Raw genomic sequence first — 13,006 nt, 5'->3', positions numbered from 1 at the left:
TATTAACCAGCGAGCTTCTTAGATTATTTACAGCAGCTGGAGGAAGGGGGGGAAGACATTGGCTGCTGCGCAAGCATACAGGCGCGTGCACAGAGGGAAGCTCAACAGCGTACTTAAGAAGCCGCAGCATCATCTGAGGTAGTTAACATAATTAAATGTCAGAAGCTGTTAGAGGGAGGAACGAGCGGGGGAATGCTTCAAACAGATCTGGTTACTACTTGAAAACTCACTACAAACGTCTGTTTGCCCCCGTTTATCGCAAATATTTCAGAGTAAACAAACACGTTATTGATTGAATATGCAGAAACAAACACTTCTTCTCTTGATAAGAGAATCGATTCCTGTGTTGCTTGTGTTTTTACAACACTGTATTCTAGTTTTTAGTAGGTGGTTCATACCCATTAAAATAGACAGAAGGGACTTCTCAAATGTCTCAAAGCCCTGAAACAACTACTCCAGGCCAGTAGGGGGCATTAATTTTGATTTTTATCAATACATGAAAACAGATGGGGCGAGGCTAAGATTCTCATTGTATCATTCTTAAAGCTGCAATATGTAACTTTAATTTAAAAAAAAGGTTTTTGCATGTTTGTTAAAGCCAAGTGTTTTTGTATATTTTTTAGTGCAAATATCTTAGCATATTAAAAAAAAGACTAAAATAATTCACATGTAAATTTGCAGCAAGACACAGGAGCCTGTTTAAGTCAATAATTTCTTAAAATTTATGTAAAAAGTACTGGCAAATTATTTCACTTGTTACATGGAGAAAATGTCTTATCAGTAAAAACAATATTACAATAACAATCAATATTAAAGAATTATTGACATAAAACAAGCTTCTATATCGTTCTTAAAAGTCACTCATCAGTTAGTTTTTCTTATTTCAAGTGTTCTAAGATATTTCCACTACAAACTACCAAAAACACTTTGTAAGATTTTGTGTTTTTGCAGTGAATATGGTTGACTGTTTGAATCAGATTATTGAAATAAAAACATTTGGATGACATTTAAATATATTTTAAGATAAACCAGAAGTTTTTTTTTGTTTTGTTTTTTTTTTAGCTGGGAAGTTCATCTTAGGGTTTTTAAGGTTCAAAGATTAATTTCAGTCCTGGCAGTTTGGTGGTTTTGGGCCCCAGAGAAGCTTTATTTCTAGTAGCACCCCTGATCCTTACTCATCCTGCCTCGTCTAGTTTCTCTGTCTCCCTGTCAGGACCCTTCCGGTCTCTCTGCCCAGTTTCAAGCTCATTTGCACCATTTATAAAATTCTTTCTGGCTCATTTAGTTTCTGGCTCACGCGAGGAGCTCTGGCATTAGACAGCACGATGAGTGACTGCGCCCCACGGTGGACATGACACCTCCGTTTCCATCGGCCTCAAATCAACATCAAGTCATTTCCTCCCCTCCCACCCCCATCCTTATTATTTCCCAGAAATGTTGGCATATTTGCATCCATCTTACTCTTTGGATATTCAGAAACTGTTCACTGGGAGGTACGAAAGCTCCGAGTTTAAGGAAACGGATCGTAACCATAAATCAGCGAAGTTGAAAGTTAAATAAATAAAAAAAAAACATGGTGTTTTCAGTTCTTTTTTTGTTGTTTCTGCAGGTGTAGAGCAACATGCCGCTGGTGAAGAGAAATATTGAACCCCGGCACTTGTGCCGCGGGGCGCTGCCAGATGGGGTGACCAGTGAACTGGAGTGTGTCACCAACAGCACACTGGCAGCCATCATCAAACAGCTGGGTAGCCTGAGTGAGTAATATTTACACACGTTTTTATAGTTTTTCTTCTAATCTCCAGTAGAAAGTAATCCTCACTTACAATAACCAGGTTAAAATCATTTACTTGGTCATCTACTATTTTTAGTAACATTTTATGTGACTTTTTCAAAGCTAAGGACAATTTATTTTAGGGCTTTTGACATACATTTCTCAGATTTATTGTGTTTCTACACATAAAAAAACAGCTTAGTTTCAATTGCTCTGCATAAATTTCAACAGCAAAGATGCTTCCAGTCAATTACACCTTTGGTTAATAAAGCCATGAAGCGCAGTTTCTAGTCTGCTGCTGTACTTATTCTCTTTTGAAATATCTCACTTTAAACAACTCATTGTAAATGTGAATAGTTCATTTACTAGCAAGGACAAAACGTCTTGTGAATATTAATCTCCACCCAAATGACTCAGTTGATATATGCAGGGCAAAATAGCTATCTAAATGTGTTTAACAGTTATGTGCTAAATTAAATCTGTGACATCTCATTCCGGGTGACTAAAGGCGCTGCCTCTGCTGCGTCTGTCAGACGTAAATTGAGTGGTGGGGACAGAAAAAAATAGAAGGGAGGAATAGATGTCTGTTTGCGCATTGCAATCTGGTTTAGTTTGCATTTGCATCTCTCTCTCTCTCTCTTCCTGTCATGGTTTTATGGAGGTATTAAGGTTTTTTTAGTTTTCAGTCTGACGAGATTCACAGCAGAATGCAGCCTTTCCTGCAGAGACAGACGACAGGCTTTTCTTCTTTGTTTCTTTTAATATTCTTTTGCATTTTCAGATAAGTAAATTGAAAAAGTAGATAATCAATGAATGTATTTCTTTTTTTGTTTTGCTTCTTTTGAAACTATTTTCCATCTTACTGTGAGACTACTGGTGAAACTTCAAATGCGATCCGTCTCAGGGTTGCTGGTTTTAAAACCTGTGAGTTGGGATTGTTAGGTCTAATTGCTGCTGTCAACACAGTTAATAATTTGGTTAGCAAACTTAAAAACTTGGCAGGATTGTGCCACATCGGGTCAGATCTTATTTGGCCAAATTTGTGGAAATTCTGAGTCTGAGCAAACAGAGATAACACACGGGGTTCCTCAGGGCCCCATACTTGTGCCACTTTTATTTTATATCGGAAAGTCTTATTAACACGATCTTTTACCACCTCAAAGTCCTGCCAAGAATAAATGGTTTCCTGTCAAAACAGGACAAAAAAAACATCTGCATGCTTCTAGTTTGGATTACACTAAAGATGTCTATACAGGCCTCCATCTTTTCAAGACCAGAACTAAACAAGGGCGGCCAGCGTTGTGTTTCTACACTGTTGGAATTGTCTACAACAGAATGCTATTTAACAGAAGTCCTTGTGCAGTTCGTCTGTCGAGATGGAACAACATTTGCTTTTAAATATTTTATGACAGATGTGTGTCTGTAGACGCTGCAGTTCTGGTGAGTGGGGGGACTGATCAAAAGCTGTTGACATTTGAAGGATGTGAACAACACAAATCAAATCTGACCACACCTGGGTCTTCGCTGCTGCCTAGGTCGCCATGCTGAGGACATTTTTGGAGAACTGTTCAACGAAGCCAACAGCTTCTACCTGAGGATGAGCAGCCTGCAGGAGAGAGTGGACCAGCTGGCTGTGAAAGTCACTCAGCTCGACTCCACTGTGGAGGAAGGTATGCGTGTGTGTGTGCGTGTGCGTGTGTGTGTCTGACTCTGGAAAGGTCATTCTTCCACAGAAATACATCCAAGCAGCCATGTGTGTACGTCTGTGATTCATCTTTTGTGTGTTGTTTTGAACAAAGGGATTGTTTCTATACCTGTGTGTGTGTGTGTGTGTGCGTGCGTGTGTGTGTGTGTGTGCGTGTGTGTGTGTGCGTGCGTGCGTGCGTGCGCGCGCGTGCGTGCGTGTGTGTGTTAATGTGAGTGTTGGTGTATTGTGATTTGCATTTTATGCTTTAAATGTCTTTTCTTTGTCTATAGGTACATGTGTGCTTGTGCTTTGTCCTCTAACTAGTCTTACAGCAATGCTTCATGGATAAAAGAGCTCTTACATTATCATATACAGTACAGAAGAATTCATACTCCTTGACTTTTAAGATGAGATGATAATATTTTCTTGAATGGTGGGGCACTTTGGTTTGTCCCAGCATAGCACACAACAAAAATTAAAAATAGGTAATAATAATAATTTATTAATGACGTCACAGGCAACATTGGCTTTACCGGAAGGGGAATGTAAATGGTGATGGCAAAAATGTTGGTAAATTCCCTTGGGAGATGGTAAGGGCACATTCTGATGGCGAGGAGTTCGATGTTAGGATCACACACATGATTTTTGACATGAATATGATCCATATTAAGCCCAGAAGCTTCTGGACTGTTGGTGTCACAAGATTAGCATGTCATAAAGTTTGCATACATGTTTTACTTAGACACTGTAAAACTCACACTAATGACCATAAAATCTATACATATCGTTCTCTACTCACATAAAAAGTCAAAGTAGGTAGTTTGATGTAAGGAGAATGTTTATTTGCCAGAGTAATTCTCAGATGCTACGGTTTGGCGTTCCGTCTTGTCCCTTGGGGAGTATCACAAAAAGTACATGTCTGCTCAGTGCATGTAAACAATCTGTCCTGTTTTTTATTACATTTGTCTACATTATGCTTCCTTCTCATATGATGTCTGTGTGTCTGCATATCCCAGGAGTGCTGGAGTGAACTCACCGCTAAGATGAACCTTACTCTTTAGCTGTGTTTGTGTGCATAAGTAGAGCTTCTGGTTGGTTATTAGACTCTCAGCCATTTGGCTTCAAATTGTCTCCAATAGTCAGTTATATGAATGTAGTTGTTCATATTTAATTTTTGCATGTTTGATTTATTCTCTTTGTAGGTACATTTTGTAAGATTTATATGTTCTAGCTTTCTGCCAAATGCTAAAGTCTGGAAAACAACCTGTAACATTTACAGTTACCTAATTCTGCTCATCTGTGGTGGTTGTTGGTCGAGAAGCACAACGGATTAGTCCATCAGAGGTCAAACACAAGCTGCGTTTCCATTACAAATGTGCGCGAAAATTTGTTGATATTCAGTTAATGTCGAAAAAACACAACTTTGCAATTGCGGCGTTTCCATTAAATAAGAAACCCAAATAAAATCACGTGATCAAGTTTGTTCATGCGATAAGTCATTAAAAATCATTCTGCGCAATGATCCTCAAACTCCTTCTTGTTGTCTTCTTCGTGGTTTGCACCAGCGACAACATCCGTTTGTGATGTGAACAAAAGTGTTTCCATTGCAGTTTATTAAAATAAACTAATTTTCCATAAAAACACCTCATCCTAGCACCAAAGCGGTTTATCAAACAAAGTGTTTTTTGAAGATCGACTTGTTTTCATTAAGCAAATTTATTTTCTTTGTGTAAAATTGAGCAATTATATGGCCAATGAAAAGGCACCTACAGAGGCCCACTGGACAAACAACCATAAACACACACACACGCGTGCGCACACACACCAACACACACACACACACACACACACACCTACACACATACACACACATACATAACTGAAGGCAATTTAGACAGAGCCCAGGCCAGGATTTGAACCTTTTGTTAAAAACTGTCATTGCACACTCATTATTCTACTTGTTTAAAACTTTAAAATGATCATTCTGACTGCAGATAAGTGCAAGAATTCGGTGAATCAGTTTTTTGTGGCCGTTTCCAGAGTTTAGAAGATCAACAGATTTGTAGCTTAGTTAAATCCCGTGTTCTGTTGTCTTTAATCTTTTTGATGAGACTGAAAGAAGCCACATGTGTTCATGCCTCCTATCTTTTTAGCTCAGGTTTCTTCTCTTTTATCCCACTGTCCTTTTCTTTCCATCCTCTTCTCCCCATGTTTAGTTTTCATTTTCCCCATCTATTTCATTTTCATGATCCTCTTTTCTGTCTCTATCCCTCTCCTCTCTCTTTTTTCCATCCTTGCCTGGTTCTGCCGAGTCATTCTGCAGCACAGCAGCCTCAGATACCCAGCGTCACAGCAGCGCAGACGGAGATGAAAAGAAAAACCTCAGCAGTCTTTCGTCATACTCTTTCATCCCTCTCCCATTCTTTCTCTTCCACCTCCTCCTCCTCACCTGCTCAGTTTTTCATCTCCTCACTCCCTTGTCCTCCCACTTGCAATCCATTCCTCTGTCCTCTTGATACTATTTTTTTTAGTTCTCTGTTACAGAAGTCATGATTCACAAACCTTTCACTTTTTTATCTTTTACTACTTCTGCTCAGTCATTTCCTCTTGTCCTTCAGTTCGTTTCTCTATTTCAGTCTCTCCATCTTATTTGTAAAATGGCGACACTGATGGCTTCTCTCTAGTCAAGAAGGAAGGAGGGGTATCTGAAATGGGGAAAAAAGAGAAAAAATATCGTAAAGAGAAATAAGGAAGGAGAATATATATTGTAAAGTTAGAATATTTGGTAAGGAGAAATCTGAGTATCTTGTAAGAAAAGAAGAATAAGAGAATGGTGCTTAGTCAAGAAAAGGCAAAAACACTTGACATGTCTCTCTGTTATGTAATAAGTAAAACTATTATGTCATGTTCACTTTAACTAGGCCATTGTAGATGGTGTCAGGTTTAAACCGTAGAAGGAACAACTGATTCCTCAAATTATTGTACCCTAAGATAGTAATACAAACCCACGAGCTTTATCACCTTAGTATTATTGAAAATATTTATGACATGTATTGAGAAACGAATGTTTTGCCCACTGTCTGTTCACATACAGTACCTCCCTCAGTTATTGGCACGCCTTTAAAAGGCATAATGCTTTAGATTAATTTGTATTTTATTTCAAATGCTTAAAAAAAAGGCATCAATTTCTGTTTCTGAAAATGTGGAGACTGGTCGAGCAGATTTTATTAAACTAGCAAGGTGTGCTTGTGCGCTCTTTCACAAGGCAGGCAAACAGTAATAAAAATGCTACTGAAAAAGGAAAATTTGAAAGATTTATGCTAATCTTCTTGTTAATCATCTTGTGTCTTACCTTTTTTTGGAGTAGTAAGACGACAAAATGAAAAAAATAAATAAATTCTACAAAAAAAAACTACCTCAAAGTAATTCAGAACAATTTAAAATGTATTTATTTTTTATATTCAACAGTGACCAGCTAATTTAATAGGCATCAAAAAGCATTAAATTTAAAACATTATCTGTTTTGCTTTATTTTGCACAGTTGAATATTTCTGATAAACAGAAAACAGTTAAAATAAAGGACTAAAAGCAACAGAATTGAATTCTCCTAGACACATTTAGACCTGTAGAATCAAGAATCACCTAATCAGACCTGTCTGACACAAAGCAGGCTAAAAGAGCTCTAGAGCAATCTCAAAGAAACGATAAATAACCATTTTTAAATTTTTTATGTAACAGAATAAAACATTGTGTGAACCAGCAAAATAGAAGTCCTTTTGTTGAACTGCAAACCCCAGATATTTTTTACTGACTCAGAAAATGTAAAAAAAAAAAAATCTGTAACACATTCTTCTGTTTCACCTACAGCAATGTAAATTTTCAGAAGATTGGCAAAACACTTATGTAGATTCTAGACCTCTACAGAGGCCCTCACACTTTTTTTTATCTCATGGTTATCAACTGTATTTAGACAATTTGCAAGGATGTGCTAAAAAGAACATCCTGCAGAACGTAGAGGGATGGTGAAAAAGAGAGTACACAGTGAGGAATAAAATAAGTTTGCTGGAAAAGTAAAAAGTCTCTTTGAAGATGAGTCTGAATCAAAGTTTCATTGGCTTCTACTGCAGTGGATTATTCATTTGGCCACAGGGACAGAGGCTTAGGAGGCAATGATCAAACACTGTTCAGACGGTACGGTGCTTTCACTGCAAGCTTACATATGAATCAAACAACCCTTTGCCTTTTAGTTTTTAAGGAGCAAGTCACTGCAGTCAGAGGCTAACTGTTCTGTCAGCATCTGTACACATAAATGATCATTCAGTAAATCACTGACAGGGACATATGTTACACCGTTTGTGGCTTAACCTTATTATACGCTGGGTTGGTGTCAGCTGATCCCACCCATGTGTGTGACTGTGTGTTCTGTCATATGGAAGATGCTAGATAGTTCTGTGTTAAACCTCTTACAGTATTAAAGGAATGATACGCACACACACACGCATACGCGTATTTGTTGTTTGTGATACCATTAGGACAGGGGTGGCCAAGTCCAGTCCTCGAGAGCCACCATCCTGCAAGTTTTAGAAGTATCCTTACTCCAACAGACCGGGATCAGCTCTACAGAGGCCTGATAACGAGCCAGTCATTTGATTCAGGTGTGTTGAAGCAGGGATGCATCTGAAACTTGCAGGATGGTGGCTCTCGAGGACTGGACTTGGCCACCCCTGCATTAGGACTTTTAGTATGCTTATGGGGACACACTTTTTCTTACATCTGGTAACCACAAAAAATATGTCAAAAATTTTATTTTACGCATGCTTTCACATAAACACACATGCACAAACACACATCATTGCTATTTCTGCTTCTGTGGCGTACATAAACAACACAGTGCAGATGCTTCTGTTATTATGCATCTCTCTGTCTTTGAGTTTATGATGCCTCTTTAGGATCCTGTCTTGTATGAATGTGAGAATAGCCATGATTCCAGACCTAAATCAAACTGAGAACTTGTGGCAAGACCTAAAAAGTTGATCTTCCAAAAACTCTTCACCTTGTTTGACTGTTTGATTGCAATAAAGTAAAAAAAAAAATCTTACAAATTTTGTTGATGGTTCCACAAGATATTGTCTCAGATTACTGAATGCATGCTGCCGCACTTGAAAATTTTAATTTGTAAAAAATTTATACATAATCTTTTTCCAGTTGTGCGATATCAAAATTCCAATCAGACCATTATATTTTCAGCCGTAAAAGATCAAATGTATTTTAAAAAGTTGTATTTGTTTATGACAGTGTAAAGAAAGTCAATTCCTAGTGTGGGTTGAAGGTAAAGTTACAGTCTTTGAAGTAGATAACTGATCATACTTAGAAAGTGTATACAAGCTCTTTTGTGGCCACTTGTTTATCTTGGATTTTATTAAAACAAGTTTCATCAGTAATAGTCACATGCCACTGAGTGGAGAACCCTGATAAGTAATTATCAGGGTTGTCAGACAATTCTAAAACCATAAAAAAAATTTGCCTGTAAAATTTGAAAGCAAGGGTCAGATGACCAGACAGTAGTGTTTTAGCAGGATTTAGCTGCTAATCTATTCCACCTTTAAGACATAAAAAAGTATTTCTGTGCAGAATTTCTCAAAACAGCAAAGTTGAAACATTCTCTGGTCTTTCAGTCTCCCTCCAAGACATCAACATGAGAAAAGCATTTAAGAGCAGTACCATTCAAGACCAGCAGGTGGTGTCCAGGACCTCTGTGCCCAACCCCGTGGTGGAAATGTACCACCGCTGCGACAAGCCCCCGCCGCTGAATATCCTCAGCCCCTATAGGTGGGTTACATATGGAGTCGGCCTAATTCCAGCAAATGATGTTTGCTCTCTTTTCTTTCTTATTTGTTGCTCACTTTTTCACCCCTGCTCCTCTATTTACCTCTACAAGGGATGACAAGAAGGATGCGCTGAAGTTCTACACTGATCCCTCCTACTTCTTCAACCTGTGGAAGGAGAAAATGCTGCAGGCCACCGAGGACAAACGCAAAGAAAAGAGGCGGCAGAAGGTAGGCATCCGTTTCCATGGGGAGTGCATCTGCATGTGAAACTGTATTTTTGTTGTGAACGTACAGCTGGTGTGTCAGTGTGGAGCTGGAGGAGAGTGTGTTTTAGAAAAGTTGCAAGAAATAAAGTCATCCTCTGCTTTAATTTGCTTATCTGTTCTATTTTGCCAACTTGTGTCATGTTCTTTTGTTATTTAAGTTGATGGTTTCCTATCTTAATGTTTTCACCATTTAGCTTTGCTCTGTTGAATGCAGCAGCAGCTGGGGGATACTTGGTGACAAGATGTAATCAGAGATTTCAAAACTTAAATAACTGCTGATAGTCACTGAAATTGAGACAAGAGCAAATTTATTATTATATATTGATGTGATGGTTTATTATAAGCTGTTATTCCTATGTGTTATACAAAAAACTTCAATTAGCTTTAAAAAAATAAGTACATGCTCAAGTTCAAATTTAATGTAGATTTGCTCACCACAGGTTAAAAATTTTACATAGAGGCTCAAATATATATGATCACTGATTATTATTCAGATTATTGTAGTTAGCAAGTTGCACCTAAATGACATGCTTTTTCTAGCCATCAACAACCATTAGACATGTACCTGCCTTTGTATGAAAGTACTTTACTTGGCAGAATTGGTAGAGTTGATTCAAATATGTTGGTTTCCAATCACACAACTCACCTTTAAGCACACTCAGTTAAAAGGCTGTTTTGTATTAAAACAGAAGAGTGCCAAATTACAATAAATAAATGACCTGCAAAATAATTATTTAAATCTGTCATTCATTGTTTTGAAAACTGGAAATAAATAATAAAAAACTGAATTAATTATGAGCTACTTCTAGTGAATTGGAAGAAGTTGTATAGACTTGTTGATTGAAGCCTTTTCACAGTTGATTTTTGATAGTATCTTACTTTGATTTAGTCAAACAAAAAAAGAAATCCTTCCATTCAGATCCCAGAACGGCTGCTGCTGTATGCATTTGCTGCTTTTTGTCAATATTTGTGTTGAATTTAATGCTTATGTCATATTTTTTCTGTTCCCTCCCTTCTAAATGTACTCATTTATCAAATTTTGAACCTTACATCAAACGTTCACTTAAGAAAAAACAACAGGTGTAAGAGGAGGGAAAAAGCTGCAGCAGGCTGCCTGAGATATCGCTCTACTTTATTCCCTCAGCGCCTCCTCCTTCCTATCTCTGTCATCTATAGCCAGCTGGCCTTGGAAGATGCGCAGCCCCTTCCTCTTTCCTCTTCCTCTGCTCAGTCTAATGCACCAGCTTGTCTTTCTCCCATGTTTCCATAGAGCTGTCCGGCCCACCCCGACAGGCCCCACTCCAGACAGGCCCCACCCAGGAGCCCCCTGTCCATCTCTGTAAGGCGACCCAGAGCCCTAATTCCCCCTACCACCACCACTCCCTTCCCGCCCCTCACTTCCTGCCCTCACACTCCATTAAAACACATTATACACTCACCTCTGAATAAGGAAGTCTTACATACACCTTGTAATTTAGAAACAGCACTAAAACAAAGTCCTCACTGTATGAAAAAATTAAATCTACACACACACACACGTGTGAACTCCCGTCTGTGTCCGTGTGTATACCGTCACCTTATCTCGCCACCTCACCCCTCTCTCTCTCTGACCTCCTGTGTTTGGTTTTGGTTGGTTTGTTGTGTTCCCACCCATTTTTGGCTCCGTCGTCCGCCGTGTGCTAGTCTGTGTTTCACAGTAGTGAACTGGGTAGTGAGTAGACCAGTGAATGTGTGTGTGTGTGTGTGTGTGTGTGTGTGTGTGTTTGGTTCAGTGTGATGGTTAAAAGGGGTCCAGATCACTTTCCTTCTGCAGACGAAAAGCCAGTAGCCAATGACTGAAGTCCTTTCCATTCCTGTTTGTCTGTCTGTGTATCCTCCACAGGAGCAGCAACGGCAGGTGGAAGACCCAAGCAGAGAGGTGAAGAAGGTTGGTAACCGCTTGCTCTTGATACATTTAAAGATTCAGTATCTAACATCTCTAAAAAATAAAATTTTAACATATGCTACCGCTATGTCGTGATGACATAGTATGAGACAGATAATCTGTGAAATAAAAATCTAGTTTCTCTGCCTTCTCTCAGTGCTAACAAGAAGCAACCAATCAGAGCCAGGAGGAGAGTCTTAGCACTGTCAATCATGCTCGTGTACACGCCGTTCATTCCCTACTCTTGCCTCCCCCACTTGCTCTCTGCTACTCTGTAGATACTTCCCAGTATCAGAGCATGTTAAGAATACTAATGTTAGATATCATGGCAACCAGTGACGGTGAGTAGGTGTTTATTAGCATATTGAGCAGCACGTACACATGATCAATTGACAGCAATAAGACCCAGCTCCTGGCTATGATTGGTTGTTTTTGATCGAGAGTGGTACATTTTAGCAGATTGCTAAGGTAGCTCAGGGAGGAGGTGGAGAAGCTTGATTTGTTTTCACAGATTTTCTGTTTCATATCATGGTAACAGTTTTAATAAAATTAAAAAAAAAAACATTTTTTTAAATAAAAGTTACATTAGTTAGTCATTTTCCTGGAAGAAGACCTTTTCCTGAGTCTTTTTTGAGATGCTGCAGTCCTGCAAAGCCCACACATTGACCCATTTCAATGATGAGGTTGTAAAGTTATTGCAAAAGCTAATTTTGTGAGACTTATTGTCATAAAATACATTAACATGTATTTAATCTCTGAGGGTTTTTTTTGTTTGTTTTTGTTTCTTTCAACAATTACTCAGTTGGTTATTAGGTTGGGGAACTTATGGTAATTCTTTGTTTAAAAAAAATAGACAGACTAAAAAAAGAGTATGCTCGGTAGTCTTTTATCTTTTACTAAAAGAAAGAAAGAAGAAAGCATATATTTTACCCGTTGTATTTTTCTTTCCTGTTGTTTCGTCCCGCAGGTGCGTAAGGCTCGTAACAGGCGTCAGGAATGGAACGTTCTGGCCTACGATAAAGAATTTCGACCCGATGCCAGGCTCACCCCCTCCCCTTACCACGGCATGTCGTCTGAAGGGTCCCTCTCCCCAGATAGCAGGTACATGCTAACCACAGCTAACCCCACACCACTTCAGTTGTACCTTTCTAACACATCAGTTTGTTTTTGTTTATCCCAGACGAGGCAAGCACAAATTCATTTGACCATATTTGTTCAAATGTGTCCCGTTGGAAATGTTCGGATTGGAATTGCATTAAGACACAGCAACACATTTAAAGACGAGCAAAATGTAGAGGCTTACAGTTTCTTGAAGACATGTTAATACCCGTTGAACCTATTTTTATTTTTTTGCTATGTTACAGACAGAAATTGCAATGTATTAGACCAGAGGTTCCCAGACTGTGGGGCGCGCCCCCTACGGGGGGCGCCGTGTCATTGCAGGGGGGTGGAGGGGAAGCCGTCTGGATGAAAAAAAAAACAAAACATGAACACTGTATGTGCTGGGTTTTTACCTTAGAGTGGCCAACT

General features: G+C 38.8%; 1 protein-coding gene across 3 annotated transcripts in view; it reads left to right on the top strand.

Moving 5' to 3' along the window:
- The window catches only part of LOC103144648 (wiskott-Aldrich syndrome protein family member 3), a 35,730-nt gene that overhangs the window by 16,073 nt on the left and 6,651 nt on the right, over positions 1-13,006 (top strand). For 2 of the 3 annotated variants that reach the window (XM_007561727.2, XM_016676223.1), the window contains 7 exons: positions 1,610-1,754; positions 3,307-3,441; positions 9,134-9,287; positions 9,397-9,514; positions 10,823-10,891; positions 11,435-11,479; positions 12,444-12,577. In XM_007561727.2, the coding sequence (XP_007561789.1) occupies positions 1,622-1,754; positions 3,307-3,441; positions 9,134-9,287; positions 9,397-9,514; positions 10,823-10,891; positions 11,435-11,479; positions 12,444-12,577 (788 nt within the window). In that variant the 5' untranslated portion in view covers positions 1,610-1,621. The remainder of the gene's footprint in view (positions 1-1,609; positions 1,755-3,306; positions 3,442-9,133; positions 9,288-9,396; positions 9,515-10,822; positions 10,892-11,434; positions 11,480-12,443; positions 12,578-13,006) is intronic. The other variant, XM_007561728.2, reaches the window with a different exon arrangement.

This window comes from Poecilia formosa, unplaced genomic scaffold (genome assembly GCF_000485575.1).
Source record: "Poecilia formosa unplaced genomic scaffold, Poecilia_formosa-5.1.2 Scaffold130, whole genome shotgun sequence".
NCBI classification, from domain to species: Eukaryota; Metazoa; Chordata; class Actinopteri; order Cyprinodontiformes; family Poeciliidae; genus Poecilia; species Poecilia formosa.
Note: the sequence above shows the minus strand (reverse complement) of the source record. Positions and strands in the feature narration are given on the sequence as shown.